Source organism: Phocoena phocoena, chromosome 15, assembly GCF_963924675.1.
Source record: "Phocoena phocoena chromosome 15, mPhoPho1.1, whole genome shotgun sequence".
NCBI lineage: Eukaryota > Metazoa > Chordata > Mammalia > Artiodactyla > Phocoenidae > Phocoena > Phocoena phocoena.
The window spans coordinates 28,279,945-28,306,397 of NC_089233.1; the positions used below are offsets into that span (position 1 = coordinate 28,279,945).

The 26,453-nt window shown below is 46.2% G+C and overlaps 1 protein-coding gene and 1 non-coding gene across 2 annotated transcripts in view; one reads left to right on the forward strand and one right to left on the reverse strand.

Annotated features, from left to right (window-relative positions):
- The window catches only part of SNX29 (sorting nexin 29), a 524,651-nt gene that overhangs the window by 477,038 nt on the left and 21,160 nt on the right, over positions 1-26,453 (reverse strand). The window contains exons 3-4 of the mRNA XM_065892522.1: positions 21,692-21,816; positions 2,926-3,106 (exon numbers count right to left, since the gene is read on the reverse strand). Of these exons, the coding sequence (XP_065748594.1) occupies positions 2,926-3,106; positions 21,692-21,816 (306 nt within the window). The remainder of the gene's footprint in view (positions 1-2,925; positions 3,107-21,691; positions 21,817-26,453) is intronic.
- Positions 24,758-24,830, forward strand: TRNAG-CCC (transfer RNA glycine (anticodon CCC)). Its single transcript has one exon. It is a non-coding gene; the product is annotated as a tRNA-Gly (tRNA).

Sequence of the window (26,453 nt, forward strand, 5' to 3'; positions counted from 1 at the left end):
TGGTTATCCCAGAGTGGATATACGAGGTCTCTGCTGGGCTGCGGCTTCTGGTTATAAACAAAGGATTGAGCGCATATATCCTACAACTTCCTCACTGGTCCCCTGAGATCTTTAGAGTCCCCTGAGCTTGAAAGTACTGAGATAGGCATGAGATGTACACGTGGTATTTCTGAAGCAGAAAAGGAGAAGGGGACAAACAGGGGTGACTTCCACTCAAGCTATGTCTCTAAGAGACAGAGAGGAAATCCAAGCCGGCCCACAGGGCCCCCCTGATTGGGTTAATACAAGAAGAGACAATTTCAGTAAGAAATTATAGTTCCATGGCTCCATCAACCAGGGCATTTGTATATAACACCAGCTTGGGCTGCAGCCCAAAAGCCCAAGTTACCCCTGGAAAGGGCTGGGAAGCTAAAAAGGCCCACAGATCTAAACAGCAGTGGGGGAGGAGGGGGACAGAAAGGCCTACAGGTCAGTCCATTGTTCGAGGTCATTCAGCAATAAATGGTACAGACAGGGCTCCAAAGCAGGTCTCCCAGCCTCATTCCCCAGCTCTTTATCTGATCGCCCGTTAAGCAGTAACAAGCAAATACCCTCACCCCTCAGACTTCCCCGCCAGGTCAGAGAACCCTAAACTAACGGAGTCAAAACCCAGTTTCACTGAAGCACAGTCAGTGACGGGTGACCTGGAGTTCAGCAAGAGACTGGATACAACTAACAGAAAGAGAAAAGAAACACATCATTTTCAACATACTCAACCTGGCAAAAATGTCAATGGAAGCACAGACTACATGTTCAAGGTGGCACTGCAACTAGACCTCTGATTCCCAAATTTGTGATTCTTTACAAATTGGAGCCAGTTTTCATGCATGTAAATGAATTTGGTTTTCCCACATCAAGTTAGAGTGGCTAGTGATTCAGGTAAGTTCAACTTTGATTCTTAACAGCTGATTCATTTCAACTGCTCACTATTACATTCAACCTTGACAATGAGAGCACAACTCTGAACTACAGCTGTCCCTTGGTATCCATGGGGGATTGGTTCCAGGACCCACTTCGGATACCAAGATTTGCAGATGCTTATATAAAATAGTGTAGTACAATTGGCTCTCCAAATCTGCAGATTCTGCATCCACGGATTCCACCAACCACAGATCTTAAACACGGTACTCAATCTATGGTTGGCTGAGACCACAGATGCAGAACCTGGGGATAGAGAGGGCAGACTGCACTTGTAAATGATCTGCTGGAAAGAGCTTCACACACACACACACACACACACACACACACACACAAACTATTATAAGAAACATGAGTATGTTTTCCTTAATGAAAGCTGGTTAATGCTCAGATGTACACACAGACATTCGCAGCCTCCCAACTCAAGACCCTAAGCAGCGCACAGGTACAGCTGATGCCAGTTGTTCTGGCCCCCATCCCTACCATTTCACATCCACAGGGTCTGAACACACCGGACAAGGTACCACAAGCAACATCAATAGGAGAACTTCAAGGGTATCTTTAACAGCCTTAGTGCACAATCCCAGAACACCTAACAAACTACTGGTAGAGAGGTGACCACAAGCAACAGAAGAAACAGAAGAGGAGACTTGAGCCAGGGAATGCACAGCAATATGAAATCACAGAAATGCATCACGGCACTAAGGAAACGCCAGCTTAATGAATTAACTGACATGCTAATGTTGAGGATCTGGGCTGATGTGGAAGTTATTCAAGGGTCCAGGGCAGAATTGACCACTGTCCCTTTGCATCATCAGGTGACACAAAACAACATGTCTAGTCCACCCTTCTCAGAGGGAAAATAACAGCGAGAGAGAAAGGGACAGGGAGAGGAAGACAGGGAGAGGAGAAAAAGGTCACAAACACCAGCATACAAGAAAATGACAGAAGAAATACCAACACGTTAGCAGAGTTATGTCTGTGCAATTTATGAGTGATTTAAGTTTTGCCCAGAGGGTTCTACAGCATCGCCAAATGTTCCTGAAGGGAATACGGCTGACTGCACTATCGCTGATGCACATTCAGTGCCATCTCCCCATGGCTGTGGGATAACCACACCTCACCCACCCTGCTGAGCTTGCCTGTGGCCATGTAACTTGCTGGCCAATGAAATATGAGTGGGAGTGAGCATCACAGCGGGCAGAGGCTTTAAGAGCCAGAGCTTCGCTCAGCCACAGCCCCTTGTCCTGCCTTGGCAATCAAGAAAGTGTATGTAGAGACGGAGCCTCTGTCAGCCTGGGTCCCTGAGATGAGACCTCCCACCCATGACAGACATGCAGCAGGGGGAAGAAATGAACTCGGCTGTCTCAAGCTAATGAGTTTTATACGATGCCTGTTATGATAGCATAACCTGGCCTATACTAACTGACAGAGTGAACTTTATGATCAAGAAAAAAAGAAAACAAAATAAAATGAGACGTTGTTTAATAATAACAAATGACTTCTCTCCCCAACTTAAAACTTCCCTATTTCTTTCCATCAGTTTGGGGTTTATTAACCTCAAAAAAACCAAAAGGAGCTGTACAGTACACAGCACGCAAGGTGAGACACAACATGAAACTGGGCACTGAACACCCAACAACTAAAGAGAAAGAAATTCTGCATCCGAAAGAAACCCAGATTAAAATTCCAGCAAGTGGGGCGCAGGCTGTGTCCTAAGACAACAGCTCTCTCCACACCCCAGGCCTTAATAATAACAAGCATCTATTGAGTGCTTGCTGCATGCAGCTGTCATGCGGAGGGAGCCCTTTACAGGCATCCTCATTTAGTCTCTGGTCGACTGTCCCCACAGCACAGCTGGACAAGCTGGGGCTGGAAGAGGGGAACCCAGCTGCCCCAGATGCAGGCGGGCAGATAGTATGATGGTCACCCCCTGGCGCACTCCCTCCCCGAGCCCCTCTGAGGTACCTGAGCCTGCTGTGGTCGGCCAGGAGCATGTGTAGGTAGCGCTCCAGGGAGTGTTCGTTGAGGGCACAGCGTAGCCAGGCGCGGCCGCGGCCCACGTCCGACGCGATGTGGCGCAAGGCGTAGAAGCGCTGCAGCTCATGCTTGCTGAGGACCTCCTTCACATAGAACCAGAACACGGGCTCTGTGGAGACAGTGGGACCGCGCTGTGGGACGTGCATCGTTTGAAGAGGAACACCCTTGGGCAGTTTTTGGTTTTGTTTTTTTTATTGGAGTATAGTTGATTTACCATAATGGAGAAGAATATTAAGAAAGAAAGAATTGCATATATGTCCATGGGCAGTTTTGAGGGTTGTAAAAGAGTTACTTCTTAGCACCAAAAAGGAAGATACCCGAGAGTATATTGAAAATAAAAATGAACCCCCCATCCACCATCCAGAAGTGACAACCAACATTAACATTTTCGAGTCAGTCTTTTTGCCTGCACTTTGCTTTTTTATACAAAATTGACATCTGTGAGAGCTGAATTATGACCCCCAAAGATAGCCATATCCTAGTCCCTGGAACCTGTGCATGTTACCTTTTACGCCAAAAGAGACTTTGCAGGTGTGACAGGTCACGTCATTACAGGTGTGCAGGTGTGTCCTTACAGCAGAATGACCCCTGTAAGGATCTTGAAATGGGGAGATTATCCTGGGTAGTCTCTGGGGGCCTGACGTAATCACAAGTGGCTTTAAAAGAGTAAGGGGGAAGGAGAGCTGATGCAGAAGAGAAGGCAGTGCCATGACCAGGGAAGCACAGCCTGAGTGATGCGGCCACAGCCAAGGAATGCCAGAAGCCACCAGAAGCCGGAAGAGGGAAGGAACGGACCCTGCCCTGGAGCCTCCAGAAGGAACCAGCCCTGCCATCACCTTGACTTTAGCCCAGTGAAACTGACTTTGGACTTCTACCCTCTATAACTATAAGAAAATTAGTTTGTGCTGTTTTAAGCCACAAACTTTGTGGTAATTTGTTAGAGCAGCCATAAGAAATTAATACACCATCACATTGTGTGTTGTATATGTATATGTATGTATGTGTGTATATATAAATACACACACACGTAGCTTTGTATCCTGACTTGTTTCTTTTCTTGTCTAGATCATGAATATTTTCCTGTAACATGTAAAGATCTCTGAGAATGTGATTTTTGATAGCTCCCCAGTTAAATACAATTTATTTCAGGACTATTGGGAACATAATATAATGCCAATTTTCCCTGTATAATGCTTTGAACATCCCTGTACATAACTCACTGTTCTTGTTTCTAGTTCCTTAGGGGAGATTTCCATAGGTCTGAGCAGATTTAAGGCTTTACGGAAAGCTAAGAAGTTTGCTTTTATCCATAAAATAGTCATCGTGTCACCTCACATCCTGCTTTTCTTGTCTACGTGCACACAGATGTTTTTCATAGGTGTAATTCTAGTGTATACCTAATTTTGTAACCAACCTTCTTTACTTAAGGACAGTCATCAACACTTTTCAATGCTGCCAATAATAACGGCAACAATAGCGATGGCCGCTACTACTTATTGAGCATTAACTACGTGCCAGCCATTGCACCCAACACTTTCCATCCGACCTCAGTCCTCACATCCACCAAGGCCATCTCCATGTCAAAGACAAGGCTGAGGCCCAGACAAGTGAAGTAACTGGCCCAGTGACACACAGTTATAAGTGGTACAGCAGAAAGGGACCTCAGAGCTGTCTCCCTGCAAACCACTTCATCACACTGCCTTGCAAAGTGAGGGGTGCTCTGCCTCCTTGAAAAGGATCACGTTCACAACTGCTCGATATTCCGAGGGGGAAACTGCTGAGTCTCTGCTGCTAGACGGGGATTCTAATCCAGGAGCTAAATAGGCTCAGACCCCTCTGAGAAGGTGACAAGAGCTTTGAAGCTTCCTTCCAGAAGGATGTGAATACACACATCTCCATAAACTGGACAGCAAGTTAATAAGCTCACTCTAAGATTGCAGTTCGGCTCAAGTAGCACAGACTGTATTCTTCCCAGTAGCCACAAGCTGGGCGAGGCTATGGGCCGCCAGGTAGACAAGAAGGACTCGTTCTTAACAAGCTTCCAGTCTAGCAGGCAGGACAACAGGTGAGGAGGTCTTCAGCGGAAGGACCCTGGGCAGGTCCCCTCAACCATGCTAAGCTTCAGACTCCTCTCCCTTAAAGTAAGCCCCAAAGTGCACAATCACCTAGGGTTACTGGGGTAACTGGAGAAAAGGGGGGTAGAACACTGAGCATGACGTCCAGCCCATGATGACCAACCACTGTTTGCTAAATTATCTTTTTACCCAAGAGCATTCATGTTGCTTCCTCTTTTCCTTTTTCTGCTAACAGCATCCAAATGTGTGTGTACTTATGAGTGTGTGCATGCATCTGCGTATCAAGTCAACCTCTGAGATCATTTAGAATAAACATCTCAGGAACGACTGGTAAAACCACCAGCAGGGCAGTTTACTCAGAATACCTTCTGTCTCAATCCCTAAAAGCCAAACTAATCCCCTTCCGAAACCCATTAGATCAGCCCAAACCGCACAAGTGCAAACAGGCTTCTTTCTACTGGAAGCCTCTCTTAGAATTTGGTAAGAGTACCACTCTGGGCCAGCCAGCTGACCAGCCAAAAACTTGTTTTGTAACCCACCAGACAACCATCAGTACATCCATCACGATTCCAATCAAGTGACTCTCACCTGCATTGTCTTTCCTGAAAACTGCAGTCACCTCCCTCTGACCCTGAGTACGCATGAAACACCTCAAAGTGTGTTTTCACCTTTCAATTTCGCAAATTGCTTACCGATACAGAATCCTTCTAGAGCCTGCCTGGGTGATGCTGCTGACAATCATTATTACCCCAGCAGGGCTCCGCTTCCACTGCCAGAATTAATGTGGTCTACTTAAAGCACAGCTCACCTGCCACTTAAAACTTGCAGTGTCCATAATTTAATTTGGGAATATACACTTATCTCTTGTTGCTTTAAACCGGAGGCTGATTCCAAAAGTGGGTGAGGGCTTCTGGTTCCCCCAACTCCTTAAAGCCATCTGCCGACAAGAACAAGAGCTAAGAAAGGGGCACTGAGGTGAGCTACCTAGGGGCACCTGCTGACAGAGGATGATGAAAGCACGGGGCCTTTGGCAAAGCTTCTAACAGGCCTCAACTTTAATCGATGCCAAGAATTCAAGAATGCATACTTTGAGGGCAAAATCCCTGGCACGAATTCTACTTCAAGCATTGCGTGACCTTCGGCAACATAGTTTGTCCTTCATTTTCCTCATCTGTAAAATGCGGAGAACTACCTGCCTTTGAGGTTTGCTAAGAGGGAAAAAAAATGAGACAATAAAGCATGATATGAAGTGCTTAGAACCAAGGCAGGCAAACGGCATCCCTTTCCCTTTTTCTGGCAGCTGCACCCCTCTTTCCTAGGGGAACCGTGTTCCATTTGGTTCCCTGTGAAGTTGCTTTTAGCACTACCAAACTCTCCCTCCCACAGGGGTGGGCAGGTAACCCAAGCTGGTCAACCACGTGGCCACAGCAGGGCGGGCGCCTCAACTTGCCTCACTCAGCACCCCCTCATCCTGGTCCTGTTTGATATTTTGTGGGACTTTTGCGTGACCTTTGCGTGATGGATTTTTTTCTGTATTAACTTTGATTTTTTTTAAATATTGCATGAAAATATTATTTATCTTGATCGCTGAGCTTTTGGTGTTCCCTTAAATTCTGTGGCTGAAGTGAGTGCTTCACTGGCCTCACCCTGGACCATGAGGCCCTCCCCACAACTTCTGCCTGAAATGCTAGAAGAGAAGCCTTGTCTCCCTCCAGAACTGAAGTCAGCAAACAAAGGCCCAAGGGCCAAATTCAGCAACCCCACCCCTCTTTTTGTAAATAAAGTTTTTGTGTTTTTTTAAATTTATTTTTGGCTGTGTTGGGTCTTCGTTGCTGCACGGCCTTTCTCTAGTTGGGGCGAGTGGGGGCTTCTCATGGCGGTGGCTTCTCTTGTTGTGGAGCACGGGCTCTAGGCACGCGGGCTTCAGCTGTGTGGCACGCAGGCTCAGCAGTTGTGGCTCGCAGGCTCTAGAGCGCAGGCTCAGTCGTTGTGGCGCACGGGCTTAGTTGCTCCATGGCATGTGGGATCTTCCCGGACCAGGGCTAGAACCCGTGTCCCCTGCATTGCCAGGCAGATTCTTAACCACTGTGCCACCAGGGAAGCCCTGTAAATAAAGTTTTACTGGAACACAGTCACGTCCATTTGTTTACAAGTCACCTGTGGCTGCTTTCCTGCTACAAAGGCAGAGCTGGGATGTTGCTACAGAAACTTATGGCCCACAAAGCCTAAAATACTTACTATCTGATCCCTTAAGGAAGTTTGCCAACTGCCGTTCTAGAAGTAGGAACTATAACTGTCGTGTAAATCTGGCACTTCCTGGGTCCATTTCCCCTATCAGGTAGAGTGGCCACCTGGGAAAGATGCCAACCCACAGAGAAGCAGAACTGGGAAAGACCAAGGGACAGATGTAGGGGATGCTACTCCATTGGACCCAGCTCAACCCCTAGTTTTCTTGGGTACTTCAGTCAGTAAGTGCCCTTTGGCTGTCACCTGCAACCAGAAGAAGCCTAATGCAGGGAGCTAGGGCAGGTTCTTCAACCAACTGACAATCATTTTGGGGGCCAAGAACATGGCAGGCCCTGAGCAATGCATGCACACATTCAACGGGTGATGGCATCTCTCAAAAATAAACACACATACAAAAGCACTGCTCAACAATAAACAGAAAACCCAACTACAAGGAGCTAGGCTCCTTGTAAACAAAGAAAGGCTTATTTTTCTTAATTACTTAGTCTGGAGGTAGATAGCTGGTTCAAAGGCTCTATCATGGGCAGAATCTCTACCCTCTACCCTCGCTGTCTCTGAGGACTGTCAACACTCTGGGTCTCACATTCACAATTGGAGCAGAAGAAAGAGGTTAAGATACAAGTCAGTTCTTGGGAATTCCATGGTTGTCCAGCGGTTAGGACTGTGCACTTCCACTGCAGGGTACACAGGTTCGATCCCTGGTCGGGGAACTAAGATCCCGCATGCTACAGTGCAGTCAAAAATAAATAAATAATTAAAAAAAAAAAATAAAGCCAGCTCTATCACTCCCTTTTTTCAGGTAAGGATAAGTTACCCCAGAAAAGCACAAGGGAGTGGAGAACATGTCAAGACTGGCTAAATCACTCATGAGCCATGACCTAGAGAAGGACATCCCACAGCCGCAAGCAAAATCAGGGTTCTCTTAAACCAAAGAAGAAAAGGGGAAAGGATTCTAGGCAGGAAGCTAACAGAATCAGCCATACGTCGTATCAACCATTCCAGGAACAAAAGGCAAAACCAAGTGCTTCCATATTCCAGCCTGAGACCTGGGCGAGCAGAGGTGTCCCCAAATCCCAGTCACACCCCAATCTGCATGAGCCCGACTACAAGAAACAAACGCAGTGGCAAAGCAGAGTTTCCAATGAGGGGGCTGTGGCTCTGTCACGTGGCCATCTCCCAACCAACTACAAGACGCCTCCTGGAACTAGAACACAGGGGCTGTGCTTTAACCGTGAAGAACACATAATTAAGACTTGTACGAAGTATGTAAACTTAGGACTTTTTTTTTTTTCGCTTTCTTCAATTGCAGTAAAACATACATAATAAAATTTACCACTTTAACCATTTTTCAGTGTCTAATTCAGCGACATGAAGTACATTCACAAGGTCGTGCAACTATCACCACTATCCATTTCCAGAAATTTTTCATCATCCCAAACAGAAAGTTCATACCCATTAAACACTAATCTCCCCCATCCTCCCCTCCCACACCCCCTGGTAACCTCTGTTCCACATATGTTCTGCCTCTACAAATTTGACTCTTCTAGATTCTACGTATAAGAGGAATCACACAACACATGACCTTTTGTGACTGGCTAATTTCACTTAGCATGTTTTTAAGGTTCATCCATGTTATAGTAGGTAAAAGTACTTCATTTCTCTTTATGGCTGAATAATATTCCATGATATATAGTATATACCACACTTTGTTATCCATTCATCTGCTGATAGACATTTGAGTTGTTTCTACCTTCTGGTTCTTGTGAATAATGCTGCTATGAATATTTGTGTGCAAGTATCTGAGTCCCTGCTTTCAATTTTTTTAGGTATGCATCTAGGAGTGGAATTGCTAGATCATTTGGTAATTCCATGTTTAACTTTTTGAAAAAACATCAAATTATTTTCCACAGCAGCTGTATCATTTTACTTTTTTTTTTAGTAAAGATGGAATTGCCTTTATTTCTCTGCAACTGAAATTAATTCTGCTATTAAATTTCCTTCCAGTTAGTTTTTAAACTCCCTTCTCTCAGAAAAAAACTAAAACTTGCCAGTTAAAGGTAACTTAGCCACTTCCAGTTTTTTTTTAATTGTAGTAAAATTCACTTAATATAAAATTCACCATTTTAAAGTGTACAATTCAGAACTTGATACATTTTTTTAAATATTTATTTATTTAGCTGCATTGGGTCTTAGTTGTGGCACACAGGATCTTCGTTGCCGCTTGCAGGATGTTTAGTTGCAGCATGCAGGATCTTTTAGTTGTGGCATGTGGGATGTAGTTCCCCAACTAGGGATCGAACCTGTGCCCCCTGCATTGGGAGCGTGGAGTCTTAGCCACTGGACCACCAGGGAAGTCCCGGAACGTGATACATTTTTAAAGAATGAATATAGATCCATTTTGCTGTACACCTGAAACTAAAGCAGCATTGTAAATCAACTATACCCCAATAAAAATTTTTTAAAAAAAGAATGAATAAATGTACCATGATCTGAGATGCTGGATTGCTTTGGAAGACTTCAGTAGATTTAAACTTAAACACCCCTACTGACTCTACAGAACAAGTGCCAATTATCTGGGTAGAGGTGAAAGGAGATCACAAAAATAAAGCAAGAAAAGGAGGATATATTACCACTTACTGCCCGGACGTGACTGGGCTCCCCACTACCTCTCCATTTCACCTCGTCCCACTCTCCCTGCCACTCACCCTGCAACAGCCTCACTGGTCTCCTGGCCGCTCCTCCAACCAGCCAAGTCTACTGGTTGGAGGGCCCACCCAGCCATGAGAACAGAAACCACACCAGCTAGGCCACTGAAGGAATTTCAAACAGGACATCTGTTACAGAGCTTTTGGAAGAGCCAGAAAGCCAAACAGGAGATAATGAGGGCACCCAGAGATAACTGACGTCAGAAAGCTAATCCATCCCTAAAGCCAGAGGAACAAAAGGTCTTCCCAGGCAGTGTAACCAGGGTTGCGGGCAACAGCTGGACTGTGGCAGAGGCACCTAGGAGGAAAGTGGGGGAACAAGGAAGGCCTGACCGGCAGCCACGGGGGACCTCCAAGGACCATGAAGGAAGCACAGCCATGGCTAGAGATGCCCCCTGAAGCAGGGCTGAGAGGAAGAAATATTCCAGCTCCCTTCTTCCTCTCACCTGCTGACCGTATCACCACCTCCCACTGAAATGATGGGCAAGGGGACCCGGGAAATAGAGTTTGCAGGGCAAGGGCAGGGAGTCAACTTGAGAGCAAACAAGAGACTGACTGCTACACGCTTTTGAACCTGCTGAACCGCCTGGGATTCCTTCCCCCAATAACAGGATGGCTAATTCCTTCGCTTCCTTAGGTCTCTATTCAAATGTCCCCATGAAGAGGTGTCTCTGACCACTCTACAGAGAAGAGGAAAAGCTCCACCGTGGTAGACTGCTAGCTGCTCATCCAAATCTATCCTCTCTTCCACCTGAATCTGCAGACGGACTACACATCCCAGCCTGCTCTGCAGGGGCCAGGTGACTCTCAGGTGCCACTACTCCCTGGCATCCTTCACCAGCACGATTCACTCATCTCTGTCAGCTGTCTGGCCCCTGTGATCATCTGAAGGCTGAGTTCCCAGCTCTAACACCTCAACAGAGCACACCTGGCCTTCACCCACGTGACACAGGGGCCTATGGTACCCCCTTTATGAACAAGTGGAAACTTTCTCCAACACTTCTAAAACGTGTGCCGTTTCCTTCTAGGGGTGTACTCCATCCTCTGCGCAAGAGCCATTTTCATGCTGACAGAAGCGAAGCAAAGTATCCATGACACCAACAGGCTGGATAATAACGCAACACTGACAACTCCGAAGCCAGGTCTGAGTCTTAATTTACAGGACGTCAAGATTAAATACCCGGGACTTTCCTGGTGGCGCAGTGGTTAAGAATCCGTCTGCCAATGCAGGGGACATGGGTTCAAGCCAAGCCCTGGTCCGGGAAGATCCCACATGCCGTGGAGCAACTAAGCCCGTGTGTCACAACTACTGAGCCTGCGCTCTAGAGTCTGTGCGCCACAACTACTACTGAAGCCCGCGCACCTAGAGCCTCTGCTCTGCAACAAAGACAAGCCACCGCAATGAGAAACACTTGCACCGAACAAAGAGTAGCTCCCGCTCACCGCAGCTAGAGAAAGCCCATACACAGCAACAACAACAAAAAAACCAACGCAGCCAAAAATAAATTCATTCATTCATTTTAAAAAAAGTAAAAGATTAAATACCTCTGAAACAGCCAGAGGTCCCCTTCGGCCAAGAGGCATCAGTCTGGCTACAACAAATCCTAATATGCTGGGACAGTTTCATCCCCCTTAATAAATGGCCACTGGCCCAAGCCCTCAGCCACTCAAGCAGTCAAGAACCTCCCAGCACCCTATGGACATTGCCCAAATCCAGTGACTCACGGGTTAACACCTCGCCCGTGGGGGACAGTGCTCTGGCCCTGGCTCCCTCCCTAAGACCAGCACTTCCCCACCAGCTGCTGAACATTTTTATCGCCACCCTGGACATCTTCTCCGCCCCTTTGGCAGGCATCCTCCCAACTCTCTTTCACCAGAACTAGCTGATTTTCAAGTTAGCGAATTCAACAGAGAAACACGAAGAGGGAACTGAAAACATGATAGGGATGGGAGGGTGAGGGAGCGGACTTCCCCTCACGATCAAAAGGATGGGCCTGGGGTTCTCCTGGCACATGCAGCTTCCTCTGCAATCAATTTCCTACAGAAATGAAACTGTTACCCAAGGTACCCCGGTGAAGCAAAATATAAATTCCAATTTCAGTTAAATGCAATCAACCACTTTCAAAAATCCCCCCTGAGGATCGAGGAAGTAGGTTTCTCTAGTTTTACAGTTGGGGCTATATTAATACTAATACCACCTGCTTTCAACTGTGAGGATGTACAGACGGAAGGGGGCGGGGTTTGGCATCCCAGGAGAACGAGCAGCATGACTGACATCTGGGTCCTCGAGTCATTATTCTGAATGTAGTTGCAGGCTCCTTGCAATACACTGGAGCTACAAATGTGAGCAAGGATGGACCCAGTCCCTGACCACCGAGAGAGGGAGACAAGAAAACGGTGGTGCCACACAGAGGTCTGGTGAGAAGAGGACTCAGGACCATTGCAGGGTGGGGTAGGGTCATCACCGATCGGAGGGGCACCATCCAGCTGAACTGGTAGGGAGCTCATGAAATGACTTTAGAGAGGAATCTGAAACTTCAAGAGACAACAGATCAAAACCAGGATGAGGGCTTCCCTGGTGGCGCAGTGGTTGAGAGTCCGCCTGCCGATGCAGGGGACGCGGGTTCGAGCCCCGGTCCGGGAAGATCCCACATGTCGCGGAGCAACTAAGTCCGGGCGCCACAACTGCTGAGCCTGCGCTCTAGAGCCTGCAAGCCACGACTACTGAACCCCGCGTGCCTAGAGCCTATGCTCGGCAACAAGAGAAGCCACCGCAATGAGAAGCCTGAGCACAGCAACGACGAGTAGCCCCCACTCACCACAACCAGAGGAAGCCTGCGCACAGCAACAAAGACCCAACACAGCCGAAAATAAATAAATAAATTTTTAAAAAATTAAAAATAAAATAAAATGGAGCACCCAGTACAGAAAACTATACGGTGGCTCTTCAAAGAATTAAACATAGAATTACTGTATGATCCAAAAATTCCACTTCTGAGTATGTAACCAGAAGAATTGAAAGCAGGAACTCGAACAGTTATTTGTACACCCATGTTCGTAGCCACACTTTTCACGATAGCCAATAAGTGGAAGCAACCCAGGTGTCCATCGACAGATGAGTGGATAAACAAAGGTGGTCTATCCATACAATGGAATAGTATCCAACCTTAAAAAGGATGCATGAAACTTGGAAGAAATTATGCTAAATGAAATAAGCCAAATACAAGAGGACAAATATTGTATGATTCTACTTATATGAAGTACCTAAAGTAATCAAATTCATAGAGACATAAAGCAGAGTGGTGGTTGTCAGGGGCTAGTGGGAGGAGAAAATGGGGCGTTATTATTTAATGGGGGCAGGGTTTCTATTTGGGAAGATGAAAAGGTTCTGGAGATGGATGGTGTGATGGTTGTACAATGTGAATGTACTTTTATGCCTTTAAACTGTACATTTTAAAATGGTCCTTTTTATGTTATGTATACTTTATGACAATTTTTAAAAGAGAGGGAGAAAAAAATAGAAGTTTGAGCAGTTGTGGGGGAAGGAGGAGGAGGAGGCTGAGAGGAAGCCCTAGGCTGGTCAGGGGACCTGGGTGAAGGGCAGAGCCATTCACTAAGCAAGGAACACAGGAGCAAACATGGGGGTGCGACAGGGATGAGAATTCAGTCATGCAGACCTTGACAAGCCCGTGGTGCATCCAAACAGCAACACTCAAGAGGAAGACCAGGAGTGATCTGCGGGAGGTGTAACTAAGAGTAATCGACTCACAGATAGCAATTTTCACCGAGGAATTCAGACAGTATGTGTAGAAACAGGAGTCAACAACAGAATCTGAGGAAAAATAATATTTAATGTTTGAGGGTGTAGAAGGGATATGCCAGGAAGGATCTGCAAAGAAGTAGAAAGTATGCCCAGAGGTTGTGGCATTACAGAAGAGAGGGGGAGACAAAGTGTCAAGGTCAGAGGTGCCAAAAGGCTGCTGAACAGATAAGGAAAGTTACAGTTAAATTTTACAAGACAGGCACCTCAATAATAAATGTGCCTCTGGTATGTTCTGAATCATGCCTATCACCTTGTAATAGACTGCCGACACATAACCTGATGATGATATTTCAGTGATTAACAAGAACATCAAACTCCAAGGTTATGCCATTGAAATGCCACTTCTATAATCGGAATGTGTCCCCTCAAAATTCATCTCTTGAAATTCTAACCCACAAAGATGATAGCATTAGTAGATGGGGCCTTTGGGTGGACCCTTAGGTGATGAGGGTGGAGCCCTCATGAACGGGATTAGCACCCTGATAAAAGAGGCTCCTTCCACCATGTGAAGACACAGCAAGAAGGCACAGGCTATGAACCAGGAAAAGGAAGTACTCTGGAGTGATCCTGGTTTCAGGTACCTCGGGAATCATGAAATATAGTACTATGCACATTGGATGATGCCCTTCCTTCCAACCAAAAGGTATTTATTGAACGTATTTTTACTGAAGAACCCATATACTTCTAGACACTATGCTAGGAGCTAGAAAGTCAGGAGGCCAGACAGTCTCAGTCACAACTCTGCCTAAAAGCAGCCCTAGACACTAAGTAGATGAATGTTTGAGGCTGTGTTCCAATAAAACTTTATTTACAAAACAGGTGGTAGGACATAGTTTGCTGAGCTCTGCTCTGAGTGCTCCTAACTTACTCAATACTTGCGGCTTGGACTTCCCTGGTGGTCCAGTGGGTAAGACTCCGTGCTCCCAATGCAGGGGGCCCGGGTTCGATCCTTGGTTGGGGAACTAGATCCCGCATGCATGTCTCAACTAAGAGTCTTCATGCCACGACTAAAGATCCCACATGCCACAACTAAGAAGTCCGTATGCCACAACTAAGAGTCCACATGAAGCAACTAAGACCTGGCACAGCCAAAATAAATAAATAATAAAATGCTGCTTAATTCACTCATGAGTTCAAATGGAGGAAGGGGGTCACGATCTTTCAGAGAGCCCTCTTTCTGGAAACAATACGCCATTATAAATAAAAGTAGGAGCTTCAGAATCACAATCATGTAGGCCTGCCTGAGTAGAAATCCCAGCTCTGCCACTTTTTAACTCTGGAACATTAAGGAAATTATTTCGTTTCTTTGAGCCTCATTTTCTTCACCTGTAAAATGGGAACACTGTTACTGACTATGCATAATCACTTTAGCAGTAAAGTGGAACAACGGGCGTGAATGGTCTAACGAATCCCCTGGGTCACAAGAGCTGCTCAATATGAGTCACTAGCAAACACTAAGAAAGCCAAACCTGTGGTTCACTGAAAAGAGCAGAAAACACCCAAGTGCCATTTCCAAGATGAATGTACTAATCACATTGTTCCTCCCGTTTCTGGAGCGTAGGTCTCTCTTTTTTTTTTAAGTTGTCTTGCTTTTCTCTATTGTTTAAGTTAGGATGATTTTGGATGCAAGTAAAAAGAAATCCAACTCAAAATGCCTTAAAATATTAGGGAACTAATTATCTCACATAACATTAAGTCCAGAGGTAGGGCAGTTCCAGAGTTGGTTAATTCAGTATCTCAGTGACATTATCAGGGTCCAAGTACTTTCCATCTTTCTGAGCTGCCATCCTGAATGTACCGGCTTTCATCTTCAGACTTGGTCCCTCCTCATGGTCACAACATCACTGCCATAGCTCCAAATATCACAGTCTCACAAAACAACCGAAGGCCATAATATAAGCCTTCTTGTGTCTCTGTTTAAACAGCAAGAAGCTTTCTCAGAAGCCCCTCAGCAGACCTTTCCTTTTGGTCAGAATTGCATCACATGTCTATTCCTAAACCAACTACTGGCAGGCTGGAAATTATTATGGCTGGCCTGATCTGATCCAGATTTACTCCTCCTGTGGCTAGCCTCAGGCCTGAAGCTCATGGCCACCCAGCATCAGAACAAAACCAGAGTTCTATTAGCAAGAAAGAAGGGACAGAACTGCTGGGTGGGGAATAACCAGTGTCGGCTGTAATGATTCACGCTACCTTGCATAACTGGAATAGAAAGGTTAAACAAACTGCAGGACAGGCTCGGAAAATGCAGGCTCCCACCTCACCACCGGCAAATCAACTGTCTGTGCAGATAAATCCAGTCACTTGTCAAAAGTCAGAGGAAATGGCTCTACCGGGCACAGTAGGCTCCCACTTCTGGGGTCTGAATTCTAAAGAAGACACACCAGGTGACCTTTTTCTAAACTTCTCTGGGTCCTGCGTAACTCAACTAACTGGACGATCTATTCAAAGGGATTGCAGTTTGGGATGGACACTGCTTCCCATGCCCGCCAAGACGGCATAACTGCTGAGCTGGCAGCATAACTGCTTAGAATGATGTTCTACCTTACCAATATTTCACAGGCCAGGGATGTTTGGGTAAAAACCTCCCAAGTCAAAAACAAAAAGAGGGGCTTCCCTGGTGGCACAGTGGTTGAGAGTCCGCCTGCCGATGCAGGGGACACGGGTTCGTGCCCTGGTCCGGGAAGATCCCACATGCCATGGAGCAGCTGGGCCCGTGAGCCATGGCCGCTGAGCCTGTGCGTCCGGAGCCTGTGCTCCGCAACGGAAGAGGCCACAACAGTGAGAGGCCGCGTAACACACACACAAAAAAAGAAACCTGAATACCAAGCTAAAATCAAAAACAAACAATACAAAACCACCTAATAGACAGCAAACTAGGGAATGGGGGATGTATGTGGGTACTGATTAAAATCATCACAAAACTGAAGGAAAACTGCCTGCAAACTCCCTTCCCAGGCTACAGTTGACCTCAGAAGGAAAAGCTGGTACCTGATTTATAGAAAAGTAACAGAAGATGGTCACACACAGAGGGGGCACATCGGGCCACCGGAAAAGGCACAAGCTGAAAGCATCACTCCAAGGGTCCACTGTCGGCTGTGAAAGATTAGCTTGAACCAGACCAACTCCCCCACGAAAAGAACAGCAACTGAAAATGCCAGCCTTTTTTTTTTTTTTTTAATTAAAGCAAAACTGAAGGACTAGGAGCTCTGCAAAGGCAAGAAAGACAGGAGGAACTCAGATCCCAAAGAGAAGGGAAGTCGACAGACATGACTCCTGTCTATAGGGCCTTATTTTGCCCTAAGGCTTTTCCCAACTACAGAGCTTCTCTGATGAGAAGTTAAGTGGAGCTTTCAGAATTCCCACAGGGTCTTTAAAAAAAAAAAATTAGAGTTCGGGACCTGCAGATGAAGAAGGGCCCTGGAAAACACCTCAGGGATTCAGCTGTGTACTGGACTGAATAGTGCCCCCCAAAATTCGTGTCCACCTGGAACCCCAGAATGGGACTTTATTTGGGGAAAGCCTCTTTGCAGGTGTAATTTATTGAGATGAGGTCATACTGGACCTAATCTAACACGACTGGTGTCCTTCTAAGGAGAGGAGGGGACACAGAGAGACATGGACACAGAGGAAAGAAGGCCATGTGAAGAGAGGGGCCAAGACTAGAGGGATAAAGCTACAAGCCAAGGAATGGAAGGGACTGCTAACAAGCACCAGACGCTAGGAACACACCCTCCCCTCAGAGCCTTCCAGAAGGAACCAACTCTGCCGACACCTAGATTTTGGACTCCTGGCCTCCAGACTGTGAAAAAGTAAATTTCTCTCTGTTGTTTTAAGCCACCCGGGGTGTGCAAATTTGCTATGGCAACTCCAGGAAACTGATATAAGCTGGAAACCCCGAAGAACTACATCCTAGAAATACATCAGGCATCACAAATGCTAAAGGCCAGGTGTGAACTGGCTTGATCCCTTGACTGGATTAAACTGATCTCCCTCTACCCTAACTGTCTGGAAGCAACAGTAAATCCTCTCTGAAAAAAGATACCATCATTCCAAACTTCAAATTAGCTCTACGATTCTTCATACACAACATCTGGCATTCAGTCGAAAATACCAGATACATGCGAAGACAAGAATGTATTCAAAATCAAGACAAAAACAAGAAATAAGGGACTTTTGGCTACAGGCCAGTGAGAAGGTTAACAAATCCTCTCCCCAAAAAGCAACTATAAAACTGAACAAAATTGACAAAAACAACGGTTTTAGCACTCTAGAAACTGGCTTCAAAGGCTTACAACTTGAGAGGTGTTTACCCTTGAAAACTGCTGAATTTCCCATTAGAACAGTGGGAACAATAATGACAGTACAACAATAAATGGCAACCGACATTCTGTCTCAAGTGTCAGGGGCGATAGGGAGGGGTGGAGACTGTGGTGACCTGGAGTACTTTTGCCCCATCTACAAAGGGCAGGGGTGCTGGGCTCCAAACAAAGTCAACAGTAAATGTAGGCCCAGAGTCACAGATCCTCAAGTTTAAGAAAATCTAGAAATCTATATTTCAACATAAAATCTCATAATTTTTAAATGTTGGTAACTTTAAAAAAAAGTTTTTTTAATACGCTGTGCAAGGGCACCAGTTTCCAAACTCAGTCCTACAGGCTCCCTAACCGCAGACAACCAAATGCAGTCACGCCCCTGGCAGACTCTCAGTATTATCTACTGTATTGTGATTTTCAACAATGTCATTTTTTTCAGTCATTACTCTGAAGTTCAGCTTTTCTCTCTTCATCTAGAAACAGAGCTAATGAAACAGGCTTGTGGATTAATTCACCGTTATTCATTCTCTCCTGTCACTTTCAATTCAGTTCACTGAGTTAGAGTGGTCTACAGAGGGGCAATAATGGGCATCAGGCCTGCTGCCAGGGGAGGTGGGGAGCGGGGAAGGGCCAGGAACTTCTTGACATCAGTCTGACCTAGGTTGGAATCCTCAGCTCTGCCCATTTACCAGCCATGGGAACTTGGGCCACGTATTAACTTACTTGAGGCTCAGTGTCGTCATCTGAAAAGTAAAGACACCATCACCTATGCTGGAATGTTATTGGCATGTTAACATCACGCACCAGCTCGGGCAGCCCAGTACCAAGGCCTCAAGCCCCCACCACAACCCTGCGAGGCGGATCCCGTTATCACCCTTAGTTTACACACGAGGAAACAGAAGCTCAGAGAGGAGGTGTCCCAGAGAGCTCATGTGTGACAAGTCGCTGAGCGGGGATTTCAACCCTGCCGTCCGATCACTAAGCTACATCGAGGGCCCAGCCCAGCAGCCAGCAGAGACAAGGGAGCAGAGCAATGCTCGTTCCCGTCGGATCCTTCTCTTCAGACTTCATTTTATCCATTCTGCATGGCAAGGTCATTCCAATGGCTTTAAGAACAACCGTAAGAAGTCATTGATCTTATCTTTTCCAACTCTGAGCAGCTGAAGAAACACCTGCCCCCTCTCTCGTGAGGTTTTTAATCAAACATTCAAGGGCAGGAAAGAGGTTTTAATCAGCCAAGGACCATCCTACACCCGTGAATGGTTAATTAACGCTGCCAACAATGATGACACAAGCCCTTGGCAACTACTCCAGAGCTAAGCTAGTTTGGTCTTTCCTTTGCTTCTAATTGGCCAGGAGGCTTCCCAGCACACCCTCCTCGACAAAAACAAAGCCAGAGACTGCTCATCAGTCTCTTCAGGATGCAAGTGTAGAAATCATGCTAAGATGCAGGGAGACAGCAAGAAGGTGAAGGCTGGCGATGTCTTGCGAACGTGTAGGTGCTTCTGTGATTATCAGGGCCAAGTAACAAAAAGATAAGAATTCTAGTCGGGTGGGAATAGGTAGAGCCATTCTTCATGGTTAAAAGGTCAGAGCCTGGGGCTTCCCTGGTGGCGCAGTGGTTGAGAGTCCGCCTGCCGATACAGGGGACACGGGTTCGTGCCCCGGTCCGGAAAGATCCCACATGCCATGGAGCAGCTGGGCCCGTGAGCCATGGCTGCTGGGCCTGTGCGTCCGGAGCCTGTGCTCCGCAACGGAAGAGGCCACAACAGTGAGAGGCCCACGTACTGCAAAAAAAAAAAAAAAGGTCAGAGCCTCAAGAGGGGGTGAGGTGGAGAAAGAGATTAAAAGTTTAAAGGGTGTTTGGGAGAAGAGGGTAGCTGGTTAAACATTTATTGGGGGGGCGGGTCTATGAACTGAAGCACGTGTGCTTCACATGAGAGTCTCACTGAAGCCTCCTGACAGCCTGGCAGGGAGACCAGATGCTCTGCCTTTACAGGTGCAAACAATGAAGGCACAGAGGGGCGTTTTCCCAGGGTCATGCCAGACTTACCCTCAGAGTCTGACTCCAAAGCCAGGGTTGCCTCTGCCATGCCCAGGAGCTGCCCAGAGCCTGGTGGTCTATTCCACACCAGTTCCTCTGAGGTAGCTGCCCCACAGACAGGTAAGAAGGAAATGAGAAGAAACACAAGGGCCCAGCAAGCCAAGGAGGACTCTCGGAAAAGCCATGTCCTCAAACAGCCATCAACCAGCCCTACGGCATCCCCACACAGAGGCTCAGGGAAGCATCCTGTACATAAAATGCCACCGAGACGACTGAGGCTGACATCCGAGGTGGCCAAGGCAGCTGGCTGTGGTTTCTACGAGGAGTGAGGCCCTTGACACCGGCTCTTCTCTGAACTGGCCCCCTATGTCCCTGAGTTTTAAGGAAGGGACTCGGGAACACAGAAGAGAAATCAACGATGACAGGAATCCCTCTTGCAGCCATCCCCTGACCCCAACAGGACCCACATTCATTTCTGAAAATGAGCAACCAGTGAGATGAACAGGGATGAAAGATCTGCTGAAGGGGTGAGAGAAAAGGGAAAGGAGACACGCCAACATGAGAGGGAAAGGCAAAGGGTTCGCTTCAGTGGGCAGAGAATTTCCACAAACACCTCTACCAAACACGGTGAGCACTGATTTTCTGCTGTGAAAGGAGGTGAACTAGCAAAAGGTGACACGTTTTACTCAGCAGTGACACTGATATCACGGTAACAAGAAGGATTTGGGAATTCAGGGCGGCAGCCACAGCAGGGTCTGTGCGAGTGGGGTGGAACACAGGATGTTGTTTATATGACATGACACACTTCAAAGTTCAGATCCAAATCAAACCGCTTCCAACAAATCACATCTGTACCATAGAGAAGAGAGATGAAGGTCCCCACCACTCACAGGGCTACTGTGCGAACTGAGCGAGTTAATTTATATAAAAGACTAACGAAGTGCTAGGCTAGCACTAAGTACCCATGAGTGTTGAATTAGTAGTAGTACCATTAGCCCTGTCATCAGAGACACAGCAGCACAGGACGAGGGAAATGCTGTGACGATTTTAAAATGGATGGCAGCAGAACGATAAGCTCGGAGACCTGCCTGGTTTCTGCTGCTGTTATTGAAGACAGACTTAAGTATGAAATGCCGTGCTATCCTTGTGCACAAAGTTAGGACAGATTATTAGTTTCACAGCAATCGCCACACCATGTCGGTGAGATAAGCACCTTAGCTGCAGGTCCCCCAAGCCCTCGGAGACCACAACACATGGCTCTGAGAATTCTGCACAAAGGCTGCCTTCATTTAAATTAAGAAACCAGACAACACCCTAACTGACTGCAAGTAAGACATCCTTACCACGGATTTCTGCACCACCACGTGCCACTGGCCCCCACCAGTCCCGCACGATGATCGCCTTGCCCGCTATTAAAAGATAAACAAAAATTAAAAGAACAAGAGAAAGGAACATCCTCCGGGATGCGTCAGGCCGAGCAGTACCTGTTTCTGTTTTGCTGGAGAAGCCTGCTGCCTGCTTGATCGCGGCTGCTGTTAGCGCTAATCCTCGACTCCTCTTCAAGCCATGCTGCAGGACGGCCTCAAACTGGGCACACAGACAGGTTACCCTGCGAGAGAACCAATGATTCATCAATCCACCCTGTGAAGGCAGAGAAACAACAGGGCGGCCCTGGCATCTCCAGGGAGCTAGTGAGGGTACACACTAGACACCTGGATTTACAGACAGGTAACTGACGTGTAACTGACTCCACACCAATCTCCATTCATGTTCATTTCACATAACTTAGGGAAGCCCCGCACAGTCTAGCCAAGTTCATCAGACTGGTGAAAGCACAGTAACAATTCACAAGAAGCAAGGGGAAATGGAACTGGTGCCAGCCAGCAGGGGAAAAGAAAAAAAAAAAAGCCAATTTAAAAACAAATCAGTTCTGTGTGGGGAGGGGTTGGGTGTTAATTGTATCCAATTCACAAGTTTCAACTCTCATTCATATCATGTCCTTTATGAAACAAGATTATCTCTTAAGAGATTGAATTCACCAGCCTGCCAAATTGGAAACACTGTGTAATTTCATGGCCTGTTACATACCCTAAAAAATAATATGAATTCTGATTCCTGTCCTTTATTTTGTTGTAAGAGATTACATTGTGAAGTCAGATCCAGAGTTGATGGAATTGTCAATTAAGTTACAATTACTGTGCATTTAACTGAATTGATTTATCAGTAACCAAAGAAATGGGAGATTCAGGAACATGTTCACAGAGAGATGAGGTCACAGCAACTACACTCAATTCTTAACAATCCTCACAGGGATCCTGGGCCCCCAGCCCAACTGGGTCTGTGGACTTCAGAGACCCTTCCAATCATTCATGCAACAAATGTTAAGAAATCCTGAACTTCTCCTATGTGCCAGGCATTGTTCTAGGCTCTGAGGATATGAAGGTGGGAGTGAGACAGAAAAGGTCTCTGCCTCACCACATTTCCGTGGTTCTAGCAGGGGAAGATACACAAACAAATAAGCTAACCAGACCATTATCAGCTGATGAGACCTTTGAAGAAAATAAAACAGGATGAGGTGGTAGGTGGAGCCAGGGCAAGAACAGGCTTAGATTCTGTGGCCCGAATGGAGGTAACCTTATGACCTGGATATGACAAGAGGCAGCAGGCTGGGCAGACAGACCCAGTGCAAAGACCCTGCGGCCACCACCATCTGGCTCATCCTTGCGTAACTGCAGGCATTTCCTGCTCCACCCAGCCCCACACCTGTAGTTATAATACTACAAGTGTCTATCATTCTGTGGGTGGTAAAACATCTTCACATCCATGATCTCACTAGCTCCTCCCATCAACATTATGATATGGTTGAGGCAGGTATTATTATCTCCATTTTACACGTCAAGAAACTGAGGCTTAGAGACATTTAAGAGACAGTACCTAGTAAGTACATAATTAGCAGCAACATGGGTACTCCAGCCCTACCCACCCCCATGCTGATCCAAGGTAGTTTCCACCACACCCCATGCCACCAAGACAAACATGCTTTATTCTAAGACAAAAGTCAACTCCCTCCCATATGCCACCTTTACTCAAGTCTTCTGTCTACACCAGAAAACGCTAACCCAGCATCAGCAAATACACAGCACACGAATATTTATCCTCTAGTCTGTGCCCATCACAGACATCACTAATCCATCCCAGAATTCTAGGCTACTACTGCCAATGATCAAAGTTAGCCCTCCAGGAGTTTGGGGGAGAATGGATACATGTATATGTATGGCTGAGTCACTTTGCTGTGCACCTGAAACTATCACATTGTTAATCGGTTATACCCCAATATAAAATAAAAACTTTTTTAAAAAAAGTTCGTCCTCCACAGGAAGGAGCCCTACCTGGCATCCCAAACTGAACTTGTCCTCAACTACACTATTTGGTTTCCAACTCCTACCTTGTCCTCCTGGCTCCCCTGCACCTAGCTCACTCAGTGCCTGGAACACAGTGTGTGCTCCGTAAATACTTTTTCAGTGGATAGGTAAAAAGGTGATTAACCTTGAACCCTGGGTCCCAGAATACTCCCTCACATTGATACAACCCTTTTTGCTGTGGCAGATGTCACTCTTAAATATTAGATATGCATATGCTAGTCTCTCTGCATATCCACACAGGCACACACCTGAGGGCTCCCTGAAAGCTGGGACACCCGCCAAAACTATCTAAATCCCACAGGAACCAAAAGCAAGGCATAGCAAAACCGAGCCTGACCAGGGCCCTGTTTCAGGGTGGGGTGGGGAGGAGGGCAAAAACCTTGGTCTGTGTTTAGAGTTCTCCATAATAAACCACATCTTTAAACGAATCATCTGCAAATACAATGATTAACCCAACAATCCCCGTCGGTTTGTTTGGCTCCAGTGCACAAGTCAGTAACTGCCCCACCAACTCTATAATAACATCTGGCCCCTAAGGGGAATGGGTGAACAACACAAACCCAGTCCCCAAGGTTTGCTTACATCAGCAGCATTACCTTCCAGATGCACACATATCACAATCAACCCAACACAGCAGAAAACCCAGGTGGGCGTTAGTCCTATAATTAGTTTATTATGATGCCTGCCTTGCTGAAGGCCATTCTACTTAACACCCTCTCCACGTCCCCTTTTCACCTCCCCATTTGACCTGAGCTTATATTTACAGGTCATTCAAGACTTAGCTCAAGGGTCCCCTCCTCCAGGAAGCCTTCCTGAGTGCTTCCTCATGCTGAGCTTCCTTCTGCTGCAGCACTTGGTCAACCTCTGTTAATAATCTGCTTTCCACAGCTGTCTCCTCTTGCTAACTTGAGTTTCCAGAGAGCAAGGATCACGCCTCATTCATCTTAGTGGCGACAGCACCTAGCACAATGCCTGCCATCTGTGGTATACGTGACCAATATGGTCCCTCCCCTCGAAGAACTCAGAACATGGACTTTATGTATACTTAGGTGAGAGATGCATCTCAGGAGATCTTGTATAATCTGGAATCCAAATCCAGGTCAGTTAAGACTAGGGAACCAAGGGACTTCCCTGGTGGTCCAGTGGGTAGGACTCTGTGCTCCCAATGCAGGGGGCCCAGGTTCAATCCCTGGTCAGGGAACTAGATCCCACATGCATGCCACAACTAGGAGTCCACATGCTGCAACTAAGAAGTCCACATGCTGCAACTAAAAGATCCTGCATGCTGCAACTAAGACCTGGTGCTGCCAAAATTAATTAATTAATTAATAATAAATAAATTTTTTTTTAAAAAGACTAGGGAACCAAGGAGAACACACTGGTCCAACTACATGAATCTAAGCCCTTCAGCTTGCAGTGGGCATGCTCTGGGCACTGATTTATAATCACGTCACCTGAAGATTTTCCATTTCTTCTCACCTTGACTCAGGCATATGATACTTTCTGCAGAAATGAAAGGGGCACCTGCTTTCATGGAGCTCATTATTTTCTCAGCTCAGTCTCTCCTGTTTCCCAGAATGCTCTCTGCTGAGTGCTCTCTGACACGCAGCAGGGGAGGGGAGGCAGTGGGAGGATTGGCTGCCTCCACGGCATTTTCTCACATCTAACTTCTACTATCAGTTAATGAATTGGCCATGTTCTTAATTTAAGCAGGGCACTTAACAGTGAATGTTTTCATTTTTTTCAAAAGCACCAGCCAAGAAAATCACTTCAAGTTTTTATGCATATAGCTGTTTACCAGATGAATGGATAAATAAAATGTGGTATATCGATACAATGGACTACTATTCAGCAATAAAAAGGAATAAAGTACTGACACAAGGATGAGCCTTGAAAATATCATGCTAAGGGAAAGACGTCACACCCAAAAGCCATATGTTGTATGATTCCATGAAATGTTGAGAAAAGGTAAATACATAGAAACTACAAGTAGATTAGTGTCGCCTAAGGCTGAAATCAGGACTTAACTGTAAATTGGCACAGGGGAACTCTTTGGGGCAATGAAAATGTTCTGAACCTGAACTGTGGTGATGGTTACATAACTATATAAATTTACTTTTAAAAAAATCACTGCATTGTACACGTACAAGGAGTAGATTTTTATGGTAAGTAAATTAGTCTTCAGTTAAGCTGTTTTAAAAAAACCTGCCCTCAAGGTGCCCGGTAAAAGCTTGCTGAAGGAGTTAACGAGTGGAAAATGAAATAACCTCCTCCTGCTGACTTTAAAACTGTCTCACTGCGGCCGGCACAGCTGGATATTGCCTGAGCTTAACTGGTTTGCTGCTAAAATTCTGCAAGCACTGGTTTATCTCAGCTGCGTCCTAAATTTCAAGACCGCTTAACCTGCCACATTAATCTATAACAAGAATCCTAAGAATCCTGTACTTTTTTATGGCAAATGTTAGACAGAAAGGATCAGCAATGAAAGCTGCATTTTAAGAGCTGCATCAAATTAACCTCCTAACAGCATAATTTCAAATTGATCCTTTCACAACATTACAGCTTTACTAGAACCTGATGGTGAAAAGTACAATCATGAAAATGGATTGGATCATCCTCGTGTGGAAAGCTTCAATGTCACCTAGAACGGAGTCGACTGTACCCATAAAAACGGGCCATTAACAGCATTAGCCATACCTCAGATTTAAGGCAGACAGTACAATCATCAACTACAGCAAGGCCATCACATGACAGTCATTTGAAATGGGCCATGCCCTACATTTATGTGTTATAAATTTCAGAAAGGTTCACATCCTTTAACCAC